This window comes from Fistularia commersonii, chromosome 8 (assembly GCF_037954325.1).
Source record: "Fistularia commersonii isolate RoL2024-O1a breed Wild chromosome 8, RoL_Fcom_v1.0, whole genome shotgun sequence".
NCBI classification, from domain to species: domain Eukaryota; kingdom Metazoa; phylum Chordata; class Actinopteri; order Syngnathiformes; family Fistulariidae; genus Fistularia; species Fistularia commersonii.
Window position 1 is genome coordinate 16,012,171 of NC_141291.1, and position 22,946 is coordinate 16,035,116.

Sequence of the window (22,946 nt, forward strand, 5' to 3'; positions counted from 1 at the left end):
ACAACTATATGTATACCCATGTATATTAATTGAGCATATTTATTTTATTTCATATTTGTTTGCTTGCATCTGTGTCACCGCCCATGATGGATTTAGGAAAAAAAAAGAAATGATGGGACACTTAGCAGAGAACATTTCTTTGGCAACCACAAATTACATCATGGTAAACAGCAGCAACAAATACAAGTGAGCTCATTAGAGATGGTTAGATGAACATCTATGAATGCCGCAAAGCACTATGGGAGGTGGGACGGGGGTGAAGAGGGTCGAGAAGTTCAATGTGACGCATCTGCGACACTGACACTTAATTTATTCCATACAGGCAGAGACTGAATGATGAATGGGGGTGCAATACAACAATGAGGGAAAGGGTGAGAAAACAACAGGCAAAAAACTGAGATGAGGAAAGTTTGAGTGATCTCCCTAATTTGGAAGACAACTCTTATGACAGTGTCATTCTTCATTAACCATCCTCTTTACAGTGTATATGTCAACCCAAGCAGCCAAACAATTGCAGAGAAGGGTGATCATGTTCATCTATTTAGAATGCCTAAGAGAAGAAAGCAATGGTGTTTAGCAGAGCTTTCCTGCTGAGCTATGCAGTAGAATGCAGTGACATTTGAAATTGCCTATTGAAGTTAAAAATAAATTTAACAAAACATTATAGGGGGAAACTGTGTACATTCATATATATGAATGTACACACAGACATACTGTGTGTATATACACATACACACACACACATATATATATATATATATATATATATATACACACATATATATATATATATACACATGTATATATACACATACATATGCACATGTCTCTCTCTGTCTATCGATCTCTATCTCTTTCTCTATCTCTTTCTCTCTCTATCCATACGTATATACATATATATATACACACACACACACACACACACACACACACACACATATATATATATATATATATATATATATCAAATAATGATAATAATAATTAGTAGGCTGTGTTCATTCCCTTCTGCTCTTCTCCATGTACACACCAGCTGCACCTCCAGTCACCAGTCTGTGAAGCTCCTGAAGTTCACGGATGACAGCACCCTCATTGGACTCATCTCTGGTGGGGATGAGTCCATCTACAGATGGGATATCGACAACCTAGTGACCTGGTGCAGTCAGAGAAAACTTGGAGCTAAATGCTCTAAGACTGTGGTGGATTCCAGGAAGAACCCCATTCCACCCTTCCCCATCATCCTGAGGGACTCCCCAAATTGCACTGTGGAGTCCTGCTGCTTCCTGGGAACAATCATCTCCCAGGACCTCAAGTGAGAGCTGAACATCGGCTCCCTCTCAAACAAAGCACAGCAGAGGATGTACTTCCTGAGGCAGTTAAATAAGTTTAACTTGCCAAACACGATGATGGTTCACTTCTATACCTCCATCATCGAGTCCATCCTCACCTGCTCCATCACAATCTCGTTCGATGCCGCCACCGCCAGAGTCAAGAGCGGACTGTCACAGATCATCCACTCTGCAGAGAGGGTGATTGACTGTAATATGCCTTCTCTACCTGTACACCTCCAGGACCCGCAGGCACGCAGGCCAGATCCTGGGCAACCCCTCTCACCCAGGACATGAACTTTTCCAACTACTCCCCTCTGACAGGACATTGCAGTCCATCAGGACCAAAACTACCTGCCACAAAAACAGTTTCTTCCCATCGGCAGCCATCCTCATAAATAATGCCCCGGTTGTTTACTGACACTGTACAAACCCCTCTAATGAACAACAATGCACTGCTTAAAAGTGAGATGACATGTAACGGGCACTAAATGGGTGAAAAATAAAAGTGAGATCAGAGCGATCATGGTTGCACAACCAACAGTGATCGCCCTGATCTCACTTTTATTTTTCACCCATTTAGTGCCCGTTACATGTTGTCTGTTCGGCACCGTCAACCAAAGCAAATTCCCTGTCGTTGCAAAATTACTTGGCGAATAAAGCAGTTAAAGCAAGAAAGCTGATTCTGATCTACTACTACACCACATCATCTTTAGATGGGCTGCCTGCTATTTGGCATGTTACTCGCTATATTATTTAAGCGGGATCAAAGTTCAAATAGCAAATAGATAGACAAAGTTAATGCCTTGGAGAAGCATTAACACTAGGAGAAATTAAAACTTCTCCTAGTGTGTCAAACTGTTGTTGAGCAAGACACTGAACCTCTAACTGCTCCGCTGGTGGGCGGCAGCCTTCTGCTCATGGTTCATCCATGATGGGTTAATTGCAGAGAATGAATTTCCCCACAGGGATTAATAAAGGATAAATTGTAATAGAAACAGTTCTAATAAAAGGTTATGATGCTGATCTAAACAAAAAGCCAAGGATGTAGACAAAAAACTAACAACCACTCTAAATTAACAGCAGCTTCAATAGAGGCCATAGAGCAAATATCTTGTTGTAGGGTAAATTTAAGAGCTGGAAAAGAAGAAAAGTTGAGAAATTGAGAAGGAAAACTAGTGACATGTTTGGCTTCCTAGAAAACAATAATAGATGTGGCCACTGACAAGGCATTTCACACAACACTGATGCCTAATATGGAGCAGGTTGGGTCTGCTTGTAATCTTCAGCATTTATGTCCCTGAATTGTTTTGAAAATCACCCAAAGTCTGAGTTCAATTCTAACCAGCACATCGTTTTAAATGTCTGAATAATATGCAAGGGATGGGGAAGAGTTTGGGGGACAGGATGAAGCAAGGCCATCTATCTGATCATCTTTCAAGCTCTGAAAAGAGCAGCACAAAATTGTAAATACAAATGGGAAACCAGAGCAGTAGGTTCACCTGTCCATGTTAGTCTTTGTTCCACTAGCTGCTGCAATGCATTGCAATTTCTATTTCAGAATTTCTTTTATCTGTCTCCAATAGGAATGAAAAGGCAGTTGTTTAAAGATGGCCCTTAAGACGTGTTTTAAAAATATTCTGCTTTGAAATATAATCTGCTGTCTCCATAGGTTACAAGCCTTAGAAATAGATTTTGTTAATTGAAAAAAGAGAATTCTATGAAAGTACCATTACTGTTCATTATGTTCAACTTTTTAAGTAAATCTCAGGTTTTATGCCTTTGAGTCAGTAGGTTTTCAAATTGTGTTTAGGTTGTAAGTCCAAGTAACCCCTGTGAGAACATCTCTGAAATTGTTCAAGCAAATTTCAATGGGAGGAATATTATGCGTGCTATTAATTTCCATAATCTTGAGACCCCAGTTGTCCATTGCACTTTCACAGTTTTTGTGAATTTTAATCCATAAAAAGCGTAATTGTTACATTTTACATGCATTCATTTGTAATGTTTATACATTGATATGTATGTTTTTATAAACGTGTGCCCCACAAGAAAACCAAATATTTGATCAATTTGTGTAGAAGCAATGACAGATGTCTGACTGTTATCAGGTCTTATCTACATATGAAAGACTCATCCATCACGTCTGATGATCTGGTTCCCTGTGCCTCCTGTTTCTGTGGGCTTGGTAATGACACATATCCATAACACATGGGAGCTAGAATCCAACATTGGTGATTTCATCTGTGTATACTGTATACTATATTATATATTTGGCATTTCTTTGTCTAATTCCTGCTGACGCTGTTGTACTCCCTTAACAATTCCAAGGTTTACAGGTTAGGAAATGATTGTTGTAAATAAGATATTATAAGATATACTTCACTTCAATACTTCAGTACAAATTAAGGCAGAAAATCATATTTGCCAGGCTTTTCAAGCTCATTATAAAGCAAATGATTGGTATATATTTGGGCTTTAAATGATACACAGCCTGTAACTATAATAGCATGGAATTTTCTTCAAAAGAGCCCCCACTATCACTAAGAAAGATAAGATAAGATAAGATAAACTTTATTGATCCCCATAGGGAGAATTCCTTTGTCACAGCAGCATGACAGTTATAATGTCAAAAATAAAATAAAACAGAGAAACAGAGCAATAGAGATCTGGTTGAATAGGGTTAGAATATCAGTAAACTGATAAATACTCTGGAGTTGTCTGAGCTTTTTGCCTCCACAGCTCTTTAATGGCTCTTTCCATCAGAGAAGTCTTTTCATTTTCTCATTTTCTGATCAATAGGAACTCAGGGAGAATGAAAGGCCTATTTCCTCTCAAATAGGGATAAAGCTTAACCACATGGGGCAGTACCCTGTTTACTAATCATGTCAGACGATTCACTCGACCACATGAATTGGCCCTGAGTTTAAGGACGACTCAATCTTTGATTCGTAGTTCACATATCAAAATTTAAAACATTTCCATTTTTCTAAAACAGAAGTCAATACAGTGGTCTAAGGGACCCAAAAACGGTGCATGATAAGCACACAGCAATTCAGGGGAAGAAAGTTGAAAGAGACATCAGCTTCCATGTCGAGGGAATGAAGCTAAGTCGCTAGAGCAAATAGAGCAAATAACATCTCACCTTTAAATTAAAAGTCAGGATCGGAAAACAGTTTTTTTTTTTCCATCATCTCTATGCAGGGCGCCAACTGGGATGGTCAGAACATCAATGACTGAGTGCGTGGCCCGTTGCCTTTTTCAAAGGGTTGTTATGATTTTATTCTAACTGATGTAATCGTGGCTATTTGACAATTTATCTCTCATTACTCTCAAAGCCTGGCTTTGTAACCCGATTAATTTTTTCTTGGTAACCTCAAACCAGAAACACAGCAAGAGACAGCGGCTTTATCTGTCACAGTTTTTAATTTATCTTTGCTTAACGCAGCTTTTATAAAATGTTACATTTGCAGTCTGGTTTCATCAGTGATTCTCACTGAGCTGGCGATGGCTGTTTGGAAAATTTTAGTATAATTCAGTGGACAGAGAGAAAATTCTTTAGATTCCCCTTGACTTTTTAAAAACTGTGAGTAAAGCTGTGTGAGGTAATACCACAAACTCTAGAGTCTTTTGTATTATTTTCAGTTTAAATTAGAAATGAAGTCACCAAATGAAATAAGAATCATTAAAAAGCCAAAGAATTGCAAGGTGAATTAGGGCAGTTGGGATAGGTGAATTATCTTTAGTCTCCACATTTATTAATTCATTTTCTAATTTTCTTGCACATAAATAACATGCAGACAAGTTAAGCCAGTTTTTGTACTTTTTACAACATTCACTGAGGACACAAGTGGAAAAAAAAACATACAGGAAAAGCTGGCAGCTAATTAATAGACCTCTTTAAACCAAAGGGTTATTATTTCAAATAGCAATCGAGTTATTGTAGTAAATGTACACTTGGTATACCGAATCAAAATATTATTGGCATCCAATCACATTACTCTAGGGGCTAATGCAAGACATTACTAACAAGTTCATCAGCATGCAGGGACAGTGAGCCTGAGCTTGTTTTGAGGTTACCGCTGCATTACAATGCAGATGGCGGTGGGATTCTGTGGCAGGGATGGTAGAGGGTGCGGGCAAAGTGATTAGCAGCAAGAGCTCTTGATTCATATTGAAGATCTGTGCTGAACTCTGTCACAATGTTAAAGGCCGATAAAAGACACTAGGTGGGAGAAAATTAAAAAGATCACAGAGATTATCATACTGTAGGAGTTGTGTTTAATTCAAGCTGAGGTGCACTAACACGCAGCTCAATTTTTGTTTCGCACACTCGAGGGCAGATGGATACACATGACTTAATTCTTAAATCCTTAAAAAAGTAATCATAGATACATATGTGCAACCGGTGATACAGCTCACACAAACGGAGTATTTTGGCTTTAACCAACCTGTTTACAAGTATATTCCGGGGCCCTGCGATTAAAACAACTCCAAAGCGCACCTGACACTCCATTACCCAGCATGCCTCAGGTGAGGAAGGATCGCACATATTGATTTCACACTTCATTACACTTCATGTCTAATAATGTCATTGTTCTTGCTAGTCCTACAGGATTCTGCATCATTCAGAAATGATCAGGCATAATTCCGAGAGGGGACGGTGGACACATAACAAAGGTATAAATATTGAGACTGGCTTGTCAGAGTATCACAAATGGAAACCTGAGGCATCAACAGATTGTTTTTGACCTGCTTTTCAGAGATTTACAGTTCCTTTACAAGCTTCTGACACAGAACAGATTTAATATGAGCAATCAGAGCATCTGCAAGTAATTAGTTAATTATCATGCCGAGTGCAACATTAAATAATTTGCTTCGAAAGCAACTCCCCTCTTATATTTTAACGCTCCAAATAATAAACAGTAGATACATATTTATGACTAAAAGGTGGGTTTTCTCAGAAAAAGACTCTTCCAAACCGCAACGATTATGGTTGTGTAAAGTGACCGAATCAATTAGCATTGAAAATTCAGTGGTTAATTGCTAGTTCAGTCCCTCTCAGTCAAGCAGCAGAGTCATTGTAGCGCTCTCACGTACATGCACCTGCAGAATCATGACTCCTGACATGCAGTGCCTGCTGCAGACCATTCTATGTGAAGAAATCTTGTCCAGTAAATGTCTCTTGCAGGACAGGAGTCCTACACAAAGTAGACCTGAGACGGCACAGTGTTCTGTTAAAAACAACCATTTTTTCCAACAGCCTTTTTTCCGCTTCAGTGTAGAGCTGCTCCAATATCCTTGGATTCTCAATCAAAAAAAAATTGAAACAAATAAAATATCCATCATTTGTGCACGGTTATATTTCCTACCTGTTTTTATAACACCTTGCACATTTACATTAGTATTTTCAGAGGGTGGCGGTAAAGTCCCTAAAAGCAATTTTCCAAACACAATTAACAACAACAAGTGAATAATGTGGTAGTTGTAATGTAATTTCCGCTTCAGTGCCCAGCTCAGTGAAATAATCCTTTCCTTCAACAAGACCTTGATTTGACTTCAGTGCTATCTAAATAACTCAAATGAGAGAGGATTCATAGCCAGTGACAGTTAGGTTAAATGCTGACCCCTGACAAAACAATAATTTTCCCAAACAGAAGTAACCATTATACAATGCAATGTTAGCCCTCTGAGCGCTGGCCCATCTGATAAAGGGCAAAGACACAATGACTCCTTGATAACCATAGCCAACAAATAAAAGTTAAAGGGATTGGAACATGGATTTAGGTTTAGCTCCATCTTATTGAGAACAATTTCAAATAATGCTGTAGATAATAAGAAAGATAAGTTTGAATTATTTCCTTTCTTTTTTCCCCCCTCAAAAAAAATTATTCTACAGCCAGTCATTTTATCTCACAGTACTTCTCATGCTGGTTGGTTTGCTAAAACAGCCTCTGCCTGATCCTTAGAAAAAGAACATTTGAAAATGGAATAAGTTGATGACAGCTCTATCAACACCATTAGCATTGTGATACATGGGTTATGAAATAGTTTTAATCAAAATTTTATTGAAATTCAATGCATAATGATGTACACTGATATGCTCATATTGTATGGTCTTGTAGTTTTAAAATCACCTGAAATGACTGTGAAACTCAGAGACAATTATTTTATTTAGTAATTTTAGGGCTTATAAATTTCATAATGCATGACTAAACTGGCAAAAAATGCCTTTGGGAAGAAAAATAATTTCAACTCTGCCATGTCCTCCTATTTAGCTATAATGTATTCCAAAGATACATGATATGACACAGGAAACAGAGAATCAAACAAATGATATTATGGTGAGGCATCAACCTTACTTGCCAAGACTGACTTGACAGTTTATGTGGTAAATTATCATTAAAATTTCTCAATTAGTTCCGGGGTTTTTCCTGTGCAACTTGTTTGAGAACTGCCTCAATCAGCTTTGGATTACTGGACAATAAAAAGAAAATTCTGCTTCAGTTGTTTATTTCCTTTGGCATGTTAATGTCAAATGTGAAAACACTGACAGATGCAGCAACGGTAACCAAGCAATAATTGGGGGATGGTGTTGAAGCTGGAGGACATTTGGTTTAAAAAGCCTCTGACTATGGCAGTTTAGAGCGTATTTCTACGATGCACCACAGAGCAAATGAAATGACACTCCTAATGACCATTAGTCCATCCAGTGCGTGGAAGGCTTTGACAGAAACATTGCACATGGTCCATCTACAGATAAGACAGAACACACCGCGGATACTGTAATGAGGAACTTACAATTCGCAGCCTCTATAAACACAAACTATGTATTTTGTTACCATGCAATTGTACCTTGTATCATAGTTGGGGTAGTGCTGGGTGCAAGCTCCAAAGCAGAAAGTCGTTCCTCCGTCTCATTTTGTACCCCGATCTCATTAGATTTTTTTACCAGCCCATTTGGGATCTCTGTCATTCCCACCACCTTATGACCTGCTCATTTTATTCATTACCCCCTGCCCTCCTTCTTTCTCTCCATATCTCTTTGTCTCTCTTACACTCTCTTTCTCTCACCCACACGCATACAAACACATAGACAAGCACTCATTATTTTCAAACAGCTTTTTGGCTTAAACTACTACTTGAAAATGCATTTTGAATGCCTTAAAGAGTGGACAAGCCGATTCCTTCAAATGTACACCCTCACTGATACCATCACGGCATGCAAATTTGTCCTCAGATTTGTAAAACACATACACACAGCAAATCCTAAAAAGTCTTTCTGAGCAAATAAATAACCTTGAAAGTCATATTGAAGTGGCCAAGCCTCACTTTACCTCTGACAGATTCTGTTTCAATAACAAAAATGGTGAGAGGAGATATTACCACCATTAGTTACCACTTACTCAAGCTTGCATGGAAATCATTACCAGTCATCTTGACAGCTTCAAACATAATCGAAGAGCTGCAAAGTAATCATCTGGAAAAGGGACTCTCAGATTAAACTGAAACATACATTTTATACAGCCAAGAAAAATGTACAATGCAGGGGCTCAAATACTGCTCCTTGCAAGACAAATGAACAAAAAGACTACTGCTGCTTTACTGCAAAGAAAAGTATTTGGATAGACGCTGTAATCAGATATATATGTCAATGTGTGTGTTTGTGTTAAAAAGCATATGCCTCTGTCCTGCTGAGTGTGTTTACTAGAGGAGCTTTGCAATTTCTTCCCTCCCTCATATCATCATCTTTTTTGGTTACAGTGTACTTTTCTGCAGATATGCAAAGAGACAAAAGCACACAGCAATCCTTCATGCATATATGGACACTTGCTATACAAACACTACATTGTTGCAAAAAACCAAAATGATAATCAGTCACACACCAGTCCCATACTGGCACAGTGAATGTACAAAAGGTGAAGGATACTCAGAACACAATTTGCAGTAGTAAAGTCGGATACATCTGGGGATAGAATATTTTCCAACATAGTCCTTCTCTGGATTTTATCCAGGTCATTTAACAAACATGCAATGATACACCAAGCATATGCCTGTTTAGGGACTGTAATTGAGTGGGTTAAGTATTTCAGGTATGCCTCACTTAATGGAAATTGGATCTAGATTGCTGTGTTCTTGTCACCTTGATGGAAAATATGGAGAGCAATATAACTGCACCCAATAGTTTTGGGATATTCTTAAGCACTTTAGATTCCCTGCACAGGTAAGACAAGTCCATGCACATGAATGGTAAAAATGCCTGTGCATTTTTCCATTCAAGGACAAGTTAAAAGCAACACAGTCACCTACTCGACACCTCATTAAAAATAACTAATCGTTGAAAAGTGTTGAGAAGGCGCAGCAAACAATCAAAATAGAAGTTTGGCTTTGTGAGAGGTAATTACCAAAAAAAAAAAAAAATCAGCCCATTCCAGAGGCCAAACCCCAGCAAAGAAAAATAACCATCAGTTTAGAGGATAGAATGCGTTTAACTTACTGCTCTAAAAGAGATCTTACTCTTTTCAAATTCACAAAGTGAATGTGCCTCCAGAGGTGGTTTATTCAGCTCAGATGCAAACACAGAGAGACAGATGAAAACAATGCATTTTCATAACATGGAGGACAAGTTAGTATCCATAAAGATACCAAAGACTCAGAAGGAGAAAGACAGAAGACGAAGTGCCACCTCTGCTTCATCACTGACAATCAAAACTGCAGGGATAAAAATCAAATTTACAATTTGAGGGATTACCATATTTTATAACGATACAACTAAAACATTTCCAATGTTGCTCCCAACTGGCTGTTTTTCTGGTTCAGAAGAAAACCAAATTTCCAATGACATCAGTCTGAAACAAGCGCATGATTCTGTCACCCAATTAACATTTGCTACCATCTTTCTGGAGGCATCAAATGCATGCAATCATTGAATAAAAGATTGGAAATGAAGAGAAAATGAGGAGGAAATTTACTTTGTGAACTATAGCCAATAATAAGCGGCAAGTCTGTTTTTGATGGACAATACAATAGCGCACATAAAATTAACACTGTAAGTAAGGAAGGCAAAAAAAAAAAAAAAAAAAATCACCTGAATATACTACAAAATTGAACATAAATCAGAAAGTTTAAATCATTAAAGTATATAAAGCTTACTGTCCAAAATAAATAGAAAATAAAGAGAAATTGTTCAAATCAGTAACTTGGGAAGGCATATCTCTTAACTGTCAGTCATTTGAAGTCGTTTGCTGACAGAACATAATCTAACATCAGTTGGAAGCTGGTGAAACAGCGGATTGGCGAGGTGAATGAATGAAAGGGTGATGCAATGATAAATCACTCCTTCAAATAGTGGAAGGTTCTTATGAAGAGAACAATCTTCTTGTTTTTTTTTTAGGACATCAAATATAAGAGCTTTAATTGAACTCATTATGGGAATTAAATCACATTAATGACAGGAATTAAGGCAGGATAAAGAGAAACAAGAGAAGAACAGATTATACAGATTATAATTTGCGTGACGAAATAAGGTTAAATTTCAGAGGCTTATTTCAGACACGGAGCAGGAAATAAAGTCAGACTAAATGGAAAATATGAGATAAAAAAAAATTCTAGCTTATGCAGCAAATGAGCACCGGTAAAATTGGCATCAGCGGAGTGTTCCGGAGGCAACATGATGCAACATGGTGCAAAAGATCATGAGAAACTAAAATGGCACCAAATGTACCAGCAGTACATGAGCAGATAATTATTGTTAATCTGAGATATTTGAGAGATAGATTTCCTCTTGAGCTCAATGACTTTGCTGACACTCAGTTCTCTGCAGACAAAGACCAAGTAATCTACCAGTATGGACTAAGATACCAAAGTCTTATCAGAAACAGTGCATGTTGCGCACTGTATCGGTTCCTCTCACCTGAGCAACACATGAAGCAAGTATATGAAATATATTTCATAACAGGGTGGAAGATGACAACATGTAAAGGCAGAGGTGTTGCTCTTAATGATAAAGATACAAAGAATTATCGCTCACAAGTTTTGGATCTGTGCTTCACTGCTTTTACTGCTCTCTTGGTGAGTCTTTTTTTTGTGTCTCTCTAAAACACAGCATTAGAAACTGTCTAAGGGGTCATGGTCATGTCTGCCCGTTTTTTTTTTTTTTTTCCCTTTCATAAAAATTCCTTGTGCAATATTGACGTCGGCACAATTAATTTTTAAAACATTCACTCGTGTTTAAGACCATAGCTTTCTTGAATAGTTATTCATTTTATGATTTGTTTCTGTTATTTTCATTTGGTCCCTTCACAGAGGGGGAATGACAGCTAACCAGATCTTTGAAGACGCTTATATCAATTGCATTTAGGTTTCAATTTAAACATACAATTATGCTGTGGCTGAACCCTCTCTCAAAGGGCTTGAGAACTAATAAACTTCATACCATTCATGGCCCCAAAAAACATAAAAGAATGGAGGAACTAATTCTTTTTCAAACAACCTTCTTGCTTGTGGTACTTTTTTGTATGTTCAAAAGAACAGAATGAGATTTAACATTTTCATTAATAAATAGTGTGTTTCACCCCCATGAACAGGGTGCACTGAACTAAGCACAGACCAATGCCAAAATGTCATCTAATCCACATATCTTCACATTTTTGGATCCTTGATGAGACAGACAGCATCTTGTCGTGACAGGCCATGTTACTATTATGCAGTGTGTAGGTGGTATAACCAGACAGTAGCCTTATTAAACATTTGCATGATACAACTTTGTCACACAAAGAAGTATGAAGCACAAAGGCAGTGCACAAAAAAGTCATCAGCACGATGGAAATCAATGAGAAATGTGTTCCATGTTGCAGATGTCCTGATATGCAGAATATATCATATCTACCATATTGTACGTTAGGGTTTGTTGCCCCACCTCATGTATTATTTATGAAATGTCATGTTCTACAAGTCAACTATGGACCTCAACCATATCATTAACATCAAATGCCAGGCTCTGATGTCGCACATAAAAATGTCTTTGCTCCTCTGTTATAAATCACGGTCAAATAGCGATGTTTTGTTACGTGTCAACACTGTTATAAAAAAAAAAAAAATTGTACAAAGTTGGTTTCAATAATGGCCTGATGTATGGTGTTAGGAGCTTTAATTCAACTTAGCACACCCTCTCTGTGGAAACCAACTTGTCTGACAAAAGTCTTTTTGTGTAGAACCACAATGATTTCTCCAGCTGTTAGATGGCACCTCCATCACTTTTGAAACTCAGTTTGTTAGTTTGCGTTTGTTTGGGGGGGTTTACACTGTGAGCATGAACTCACAGTGTTAATGTAAGCATCAGCACTGGATAAAGTGTTACATTCGGCAAATTTCCACCAGTGAAACCCCTAATTCCAACCCCTGCTGGTCCTCAAGTAGCTCTTTATCATCTATGATAAAAATCACTTTTAGATGGTAAAAAGTGTTTATCGTTTGTGGGTTTCCGTTTAAATCAAACCGATTGAACTATATGGGGCCTGTGATGTTGTGTTTAAAAACATCAAACATACAACTCTAACTTTGATTTTTGTCACAATTAAAATGTGAATCAAACTAAGAGAAAAGCCTTTTCACCCATTTATTCAAGAAAAAACACTAAGATTTGTGTTATTTATATAATTATTCTTCCTGAAGCAGGAATTATCCACCAAGCTATTTTTGACTGCTCTTCTTGCAAAATGTATTTAATTTGCAAAATGTTTGAAAGTTTTCTTGCATGAACCATTTAGTTGTTGTTTTTTTTAAATCACCCACAAAAATGATTGCTGTGACTATGAAAAGATTGCTCTCCATGAGTTTGGTGATAGGGAAAAGTGGAATGTTTAATGACAAAAAAGATAAAATCAAAAATTATTTTGATTGAAATCAAGGTTTCGTCTCAATCATTGCCATATTCTCAATTTTTCAGCAATTCTTTTCAACTGTATTCAGCATATTTTACAGGAATGACAATGAGAACCAAAACACAGAAAAACCTCCTTTTCACAAGTCATATGCTTCAATTTACCAAGAATACTGAAAAAAAACTAAATCCAACAGTGAAGTTTTCGATCAAATGGACATTGAACAGCAACAAACTTGCATTATTCTGTTACATCTTTCACATTGACACACCATGCATCGAGCCCCTTTATTTTCTTCTGAAGACCCCCAAATGGGTAATTGCTGTGATTTTTAATGTTTCAATTATTCAATTATGGCTACTTGACTTTAGCTTGTGCCCGGTAATATCTATCATAGCCAAGCACTCTCGCGTTACACTGGTGTCTATTAATCTTCAGACTCTCTTCAACACTTTAAAGCGGCATAGCCACTTTTCCCTTCAGAGCTTGAGCAAACGGCTCAGGAAGAACCAAGAGAAAAGAGTGAGAGAGATAGCAGGAGGGAAAAATCCAGAATGAACCATTGTCATGTTAGACACACACACACACAAACTATGTGGAAATATCTTACCTGCTCTTTGACAGAGGCTAGGATGGAAGAGGTTGTCTCAGTCTCAGATCTGTCACCGTTAGAGGCCGACATCACAGGGGGAACCATGGCCCCCTTTTCCTGCTCTGCTGGGTGATCTGGCACTGGCATTGCTAGCATTACACATACACACACACATGCACACACACACACACACGCACATACATACAGAGGGAGAAATGGGAAGAAAAGATACAAGATTAAAATTCTTCTAGCACCAGCTATAGAGCAATGGGTGAACTTGATGCTGACATGTTGGGTAGTTGGATTGACAATTTTTCTGAAAACTGTGACAGATTCCACTGCCAGCTGACAAGCAGCAGGTGTCAATTTATGAGCAACAACACCTGAGCAGTCGAATCTTTAACTTTCTCAAACTATAACAACAGCAATGTGAGAAAAAAAAGCCCCAATAACTCCTGCAACCACCTGGCAGCTTACAATCAGACATGAGAAAAAAAAAAGCAGTCAGATATCAAACCAGCAGGATTTTCTGATTTATTGATGGCAGTTGGGTAATACTTTTTGACTCTTTCTTCTGCATTTCAACTGTAAAAAGCTGCCAAACAAAGGGAAAATAAAAAGAAAAAAATATATACACACTTTACGTACACATATCCACGGCTACAGCGTTATTTTAAAAAATATATATACAAAGTGTATTTCTCTGTAACATCAAGCCAGGTGATGCCAAAATGTATACAAATACAGCAGGAGCACATTCATCCACTATTGGTATTTTCAGCAAAATGCTGAAATCTAAAGAAAAAAAAATACATTTAAATGTTCAACTTTTTTTCAATTCAAATCAATTTCTTCAAATCCTAATCAATTTCTGCTATAAGTCTTAAAAATTAACAATTTTGTAGGAATCCAGTGAGTTCATTGCCTAAAAAAAAAAAAAAAAAAAAAAATTTGGCTAAAATATTAAAAAGAAAAATTACAAGTTTTAACTTGTCATGGTCACCAGACAATAGACAACCAAAGCACATTCCATTTCACTCAGTTTCTCAAATATTCCTCCCGTTCGCTTATTTTTTCTTCACTTTTAGAGGAAAACAATTCTTTTCTACTCAAGGGACATTGACAGGAAAATATGAGAAAATTAGTTAATTTTGCATGACATCTCCTAAGAATGTAGGGAGAAAATACCAAATTTTCCAAAAATGTGCCAAAATATAGTGAGGTTATTTTGTGTTTACCATGAATTCACATCTTCAATTTTTCATAAATTTAAAATGAGAATTAATTAATTTCAATACAGAGATATATATTTGCTACATTCATACTTTGCAAAATATTCCCAATTTACTACTAAATGTGAAACTCAATGAGTCATCATTACTATCCCATCTTTGTATTATTTACTATCTATCTATATCTATACATGAAACATAAACATGGCTAAAAGTCAGATGTAATAACTAATAATAGCCACCGCAGATGTTCATAAAGAAGCTGTACATTGCAAGTGGCACTGATCATATGATAAATAGATGGATACATTAGTAATAATGTATAATGAATAATAATACATAATGTAATAATACTGATAGCTTACAACAGTGAGATTAGTTGTTCACTGCAGACTTACAGTGTAGTATTATGCACATTTACTTTTACATCTTGCTTATATCTGCAATCTTCTGACATTTTATCAAACCTATGTGTGATTGGCATTTCCTCATGCCAGACTAGGACTGAACTGTCTTTAAATCTGACCCCATTAGTGAGACTTTAAGAAGCATTAGTAAGAACAGACCTCTTCAGTTGAATGGACTATGGGGATTTTCCATTCAAACTGAAGAAGCCAATCGGATGAGAGGTGAAACGTCTTCAGGGGAAGAAATTCAAGTCCGTTTGAAGATTTTGCCAGAAAAATTTTCACTGTATTCCTGACCATATTCAATTTTTCAGCCATATAAATCTGACTCCAAATGCGCCACACAATAGATTAAGAAAAGCCACCAAACATAACTTATGACTTTATCATCAGCATAAATTAAGTGAAATTGTCTTTATGTGCTGGGGACAAAATAACATCTTTGGGTTGTGGTCTGTCTGTGATGCTTGTCCATAATGTTTTCTGTATTGCGCAGTTTAACACACACTTTGGGAATGATTTGCTTTTGCTATCAAAATGTGGTTGTGTTTTCCTTTAGTGCAGCGTGTTGAGCTTTCAGGGCTGATGTATGAGCAAGACATAAAAATGATGTAGAGATATACAGTATCCCGAGACTAGTCATTTTAGGACCTCTTTGCTGAATAAGGTTAGCGCTGTTCCACAAACCTGAATTGCAGATGTAGACTGATTGTAGACTGACAGTGACAACACAGTTTCACAGCCTCTTCACTCACTACAGTGACAAGAGTTGTCTCTTTTCAGCCCGTCAGCCTGCATTTCTTCTTTTTACTTTGAACAAAAGCATTTTACAGCCTTAATTAAAATTCCAGTCTATGGCTTTCACTCTCTTACCTGCTCCTGCTCGCTATTATGCAACATACAGGAATACTGAATAAAATATAATTTATTAGATGTTTTCACTTTTATATGTAATACTATCCCACTGCTTTCGAGTAAGCACAAAAACCTCAGTTGTTGAGCGATTGAGAAAATTCAGGCTTATATATCAATTAACTCAATAAAAAACTTTGAATCGACAGCTGTTCATAAAGCACTTGATAGTGCATGAGCCACTGGCAAAAACAAAGTCAGTCGACTCGTCACACAATAAAGAAATGAGTTAAGATGCAGACAGACTGCACATCAAACATCAAGCCACTTTATCAGCCATTCCACTAGACAGCCGACACACAGAAGGCAAGACATGTTGGTGTATGTAAATAAAAGATGTTATTGAAATGGCCTGCAGATGGTTATTTTCACTCACACTCACAAACACCACTTCTGTGTCTGGCATCTCCACTCCTGAGTGAAGATGAGTCACCAAAGTTTGGCTCCTGAGTAACCAAGACCCGACCCAAACCCATACATCATCAGCCGAATGTGACTGACACATTTCTCTTGAATGTGCAAGTCAGTGGGCAGAGGGAAGTCTGCGTTGGTTTTCTGCATGAAACGCTGTCATTGATAAACAGGAGCTCGATCTGCCAAAACCGGATGATATGTACACGAGTCTAATCAATAATTCAGTCAGGTTCCTTGCGTTATTTGATTTTTATTTTTTGAGTGAGTTTTCTGGTTTGACTCCCATTAAACATCTAATCATTTTAGCAGCACTGAAAATTACTGTATTTTGAAATTAGCATTGTTTCCCATGTCGTCAAAGTCACAGGTGGGACTGTTAACTTGTTATTAATTACTTAGTTATTGTTACAATATCCTTTTTATCTATGCAAGTAAGCTATGCCACTGTCTTCGAACACAATGCCAAGGCCCTTTCAGAAGCACCTTTGAACATTAAATACAGCCCTTATGAACAGACTTTTGGGAGTTCTCAGTTTTTGCATATCTACACTCAGCTAACAGTGTAAATCCATGAATATATGTAGGAGAAAAGGAATCAATTATTACCTTCCTGACATCTGTTTTAAATTGACAGACATGGAATTATCATGCTCTATGACACTAACTCAACAGATAACTTATTTTATTCAACATTTTTAGACAATATGAAGTAAAGTGACATAAAAATCTAAATTGCATTCAGTAGGCAAGTCCTCAGTTATTTGATAAATGAATTCCAGTTGCCAAGGATCAGAGACCTTGATCCAGTAGCAGCAGGGAACCAATTTTTGAGACTCAGTATGTATTCACATCATTGTGAACCAGAGAGAAAGCAAGTGATCATTTATAGACGCTGAAAAAACTCTTGTGTTATTAATGTCAGGTCTCGTATTCAGAAAATTCTAATATTAGCTTATTGTGTAAGGGATGTTCCAGCAATAACACTAGTTGGAGCGTATTTATCATCGAAAATCACAATACCGTACCACGCTAATATTCTACCGAGCTTTTGTATGCAGGCACAGCTGAGCCTTTTTTATATGGATGTGCTGAATCTTGCAGGACACAATGTAACCGGCACCAAAATTGAAAGGGAGCTTTTGTAGCTTTTGGGATGCATTTAATTGCTGGGCATTCTTGCATGTTTGAAATACACGTGGTTTGCTGTTAAACTGCGATGAGGATTAGACATTTAAATCTAAAACAAAATGCAAAAAAATTGAGAAATGAGCATTGCACAATAGCAAAGGCAAACTTAGTTTGAACAAGAACACAACAAATATATTGGTTTCTACTCAGAGGTTCTTCACAGGTTTATTATTTGCTTTCAAGACGCTGAGGTACGGAAATGTCAAGTGCTCGAGATGGTACCGCATTTGTAAGTGTAGAACTGCAGACATTCTGCTGAATCTTTAAAAATAATTTGGTGTTTTTCTAAGAATAACAGAGGGGATTGTTTTGGGGAACTGTGTGGAATTCCTTTAAGATTCTGTGGATCAACTGCATAAAATAGGTTTCTTTTTAGATTTATAAAGACTGATGTGTCAAAAACTCATACACAGACGTTGTTTGTAAAATACTGTATCTGTTTTGAGATTTTAGTTAATCGCATAATAGTTTTTTCTCTTACTGATCCAATCCATAATGTTATTTTACTTTTCTCAGGGCCCTTCGAAAGGTCTTTGTTGATCTACCGTGGGGTTATTTTATTACATTATGAGGTGGGTAAAGTTGTCAATTTTCCCAGAGCTGCATTTCTTTTCCAAATTTTCCCAGCTGCTAAGACACATAAACACAAAAGCCAACTTCAAAATAAAACTCAGAAGACCAATGTCTGTTCCTGTAAATCAATCAGCTCTAAATCAAACCGTATTGTCACATCACACACAGTCAGTGTATAGAACATTACTCAAGACACCATAATCTTAACATAGCTCAACAAAAGTTGTTTATATGATTTAGCAAAGGCAGTTTGTGCTGCTAATAAAATGTTGACAAGTAAACCAGTTTAGTCTCTGTTTATATTGCATGGAGCACAGCGCCACTTGTGTTTACTATGAGCAATTGAATACTGTCAAAATACAGCCGTAACATACAAGAGGTAATTGAAACTTATTTTGTGAAATTAAAACTGTAAGTGTACATGCACAACACCTTAAATGTTTATCTAAAAATCAGTCTTCATGGAGGGTTAGACCAGGGGAAGTCATCTACCACATAGGTTCTTATACTGAAAACCTCCTCATAGGCGCTAAATACAAGTCTTATGTCCAATATCAAAAAGCCACATATATACACAAACAACACAAGTAGTATCATTCTTATCAGTTCTTCCCTGCGTAAATAGTTTATATCTAGTTTTTGAGTCATTCAGTATTTGGTCACCATGGATGTGTGTTATGATAGCCTATATAGTAGGTTTCTGCAGAAAGGATTCAGTTCCCAGTCCACAAAAGACAGGAACATATGGTAACTTATAAGAGCGGAGGAAGGAGCATGCAGGTAGACTACATCTTGTATAGACGAGGTCACCTGAAAGAGATCAGTGACTGCAAAGTAGTTGTAGTTGAGAGTGTAGCCAGACAGCAGAGGATGCTGGTTTGTAGGATGACTCTGGTGACAAGGAAGATCAAGAGGACAAAGGCAGCTGAAAAGGGAGGAGTGTTGTATAATAAGGGGGATGTGCAGAATTGCGGCAACTATTGAAGGATTAAGTTGATGAGCCGTACAATGAAAAGAGTAGTGGAAACTAGACTGAGAGCAGAAGTCAGCATTTGTGAACAGCAGTATGGCTTAATGACTAGAAAGAGTACTACAGATGCAGTATTTGCTATGGGAATGCTAATACAGAGGTACAAAGAAGGCCGGAAAAAGCTGCATTGTGTTTTGTAGACCGAGAGAAAGCATATGACAGGGTGCCAAGAGAGGAACTCTGGTATTGTATGAGGAAATCTTGAGTGGCAGAGACATATGTTAGACTGGTGCAGGACATGTATGCTAGCTGTAAGACAGTGCTGCAATGTGCTGTAGGGGTAACCTAGAAGTTCAAGGTGTAGGTGGGATTCCATCAGGGATCAGCTCTGAGCACCTTCTTGTTTGCAGTGGTGACAGACAGACAGATGAGGTTAGACAGGAGTCTCCATGGATGATGATGTTTGCAGATGACATTGTGGTCTGTAGTGAGAGCAGAGAACAGGCTGAGGAAAATCTAGAGAGGTGGAGGTATAGGCTGGATAGGAGAGGAATGAAAGTTAGTCGCAGCAAGACAGAGTATATGCGTGTGAATGAAAGGAACTCAGAGGGATTGGTGAGGCTACTAGGAGTGGAGATCAAGAAGTTGGAGGATTTCAGGTAATTGGCGTCGACAGTCCAGAGCAACGGAGAGTGTGGAAAAGAGGTAAAGAGACGGGTTCAAGCAGGTTGGAATGAGTGGAGAAAAGTGTCAGGGGCACTATGTGATAGAAGACTATCAGCAAGAAAGAAAGGAAAAGTGTACAAGACAGTAGTGAGACCAGCGGTGCTGTATGGCCCAGAAATAGTCCCAATGATGAAAAGACAGGAGGCAGAGCTAGAGGTTGCAGAGATGAAGATTGCTAAGGATCTCTTTTGGAGTGACCAGGATGGATAGGATCAGGAATGTCTGTCAGAGGAAACGCAAAAGTTAGATGTTTTGGAGAGAAGGTCAGAGAAGCCAGACTGAGATGGTGGGTCATGTACAGGGGTGGGATAGTGAATATATTGGTAGACAGATGCTGGAATTGGAGCTGCCAGGCACAGGGTCTCGTTGAAGACCAAAGAGAAGATTTATGGATGTAGTGAGAGAGAATATTAAGGTAGTTGGTGTGAGAGAGGAGGATACAGAGAATAGGGCTAGATGGAGAGGGTTGATTTGCTGTGGTGACCCCTGAAGAGAGGAGGAGGAAGAGGAGGAAGAGAAGGAAGAGGAAGAAGAAGATCATCCACGAGTCAAAATGCAGTCACATTGTTCTATATGTTCACATGAAGACTCTTATTAGACACGATATAATACAGATCTGTTAAAAAGGAGACTTTGGGAGAAGAGATATCATCATGGTGTTCAGGCTTTTTTTTGCTAATCTGCTCCTTTGTATCAAATCTGGTTTCCACTGGCGGCAGATGTCTGCTCACATCTTCCAAAAGTTCATCTGCTCCAAAGACACAAGAAATCACACATGCACACTCACACAGGTTATTCACACCTTGAGTCAGAGAAGCAGGCAGGATGGTGACTTCTGCCCAATGCTCTGCCTTGACCTGACAGGAACACACCTGCAACCAGTCAGCTAAAAACACTTTGCATCACCTCATACACTATAAACACACGTGTCTTTACCGAGAAATCCTTCCACCTTCCTTTTTGTCCCTTCAACTGTCCAACAAAACCACACTTTCTCTCTTCCTATTTTATTTATCTCCCCTACTTTTTCTAACATTCACACCCCGACTGCTTTGACCCTCCCACCAGCAAAAAAAAAAAACCAAACTATGATTCTCAGTCATAAAATAGTGGACCACAATAGAGGGGAAAATAAAGTGAGTGTGTGGGTGTTTGCAATTTTTTCTTCTTTTCATCCAAACAGTGCTTGCATTATTTGTGTCAGACATAAGCTCAATTGAAGCAATTCCTTCATATTATCAGGTTCAATTACGTAACAATTTAGTTGGTTTAATTCAAAATTACGACCTTGCCTTTATAAAGACAGCGTCAGACCAAGTCATCTTGATGGTTGGAGTTGTCATCTTGGAACTGACAAGTCCTGGTCTGATTCCCGAGTTTCTCTAATCCCAGTGAACTGTTGTTGAGCAAGACATTGAATCCCTAAACCCTAAATGCATTGATCCGGTGTTGCTGACGGTGTGTTGTATGTATAACTGAATGTAAAATAAAGGGCTGTAACTTATTAAAAGGGCTTTTGTCAAAAACATGGATTTTTGGGAGACAAAGTACAACTCAATATTAGTGGAACTGTTTTGTTATCGCTAGCCATTAATTATGCATTTCTCATAATGTGATTATACCCATTACACAAGAGGTCTTTCTTAACTTTTGTGACAGCAAAAGATGGGCTGCACTGTGAAAGGATGAAGAAAAAATGTCAGTGTCTTCTGTGTAACCAGAATTTGTCGACTCTTTCTCTGTAAAGTAAAGCAAATCATAAAACTATGACATTAGGACATCACTTTGAAAACTAAGAGAACTCAAGGGCTTTAAAAATATTGTCAGAAGCCACATTTATACACACAGAGACAATGGCACAAAATGCTATAAAATACACTATGTTCGCACTACTTTTATGCTTTAGACGTGACAAACCTGTAGGTCTATCAGTATTGTTAGTAAACTATTATACCAAACTGATCTCATTCACTTCACCTTGCAGCACAAGCTTTCAGTAGTGAAGTCGTACAAATGATATGGATGACAAAAACAGCAGAGTAGGGTTTCCTCAATAGAGTGCCAGGTCTAAGCTACTGCTCCCTCACCGACAGCTTAAGGGAAGATAGTATTTCGAATCTCAAATGTGCCGCCTGGCAGCCACAAGCAAAGAAATTGTGGGAAGAAACATATCCAGAAAGCAATGTCCCATTCATGTTGAAAGAACCTACCTTACATTATCCTTAAACATTTACATTTTTTACTCATCGATACAATTTTTGGCAAACTTAACAATGATGACAGCAAGACAAAAATGGTAGCTATCACATCAGCTGTGAGCCCAACATAACGGTGGTTGTAAAATTTGGTTTCGGTTTAACCAGCCTGCGGTAATTTAGAACAGAACTGTTTTGATCCCACATCCAAGGCAGCTTTTGAGATTCATAACCACTTTGAAACATTCTGAGAATCAACGCTCACACAAAGTTTGGTTCATAAAAAGGGTAAAAGGGTAAGACAGCTTGTGTTAACAGTGTAACTTTCCAGACATCAAATACAGGAGAGGAAGAACGATTAAAATAAATTTTTGATGAAAGTGACATAAAAACATATCAAGGTACAATCTCTCGGGAAAACTGGGTGTGAATTGAGCGACACGAGCTTTGACAGAAGTTTCACACAAAGGAAAAAAATCATTGCATGAGATAAAACTACTAAGTAAGTCATTTAGTTGTTCAATATT

The 22,946-nt window shown here is 37.8% G+C and overlaps 1 protein-coding gene across 3 annotated transcripts in view; it reads right to left on the bottom strand.

Annotated features, from left to right (window-relative positions):
* ctnnd2a (catenin (cadherin-associated protein), delta 2a) overlaps positions 1-22,946 on the bottom strand; it is a 282,667-nt gene that overhangs the window by 228,000 nt on the left and 31,721 nt on the right. For all 3 annotated transcript variants that reach the window (XM_086151388.1, XM_086151386.1, XM_086151387.1), the window contains exon 2: positions 13,821-13,951. In XM_086151388.1, coding sequence (XP_086007514.1) covers positions 13,821-13,949 — 129 coding nt within the window. In that variant the 5' untranslated portion in view covers positions 13,950-13,951. The remainder of the gene's footprint in view (positions 1-13,820; positions 13,952-22,946) is intronic.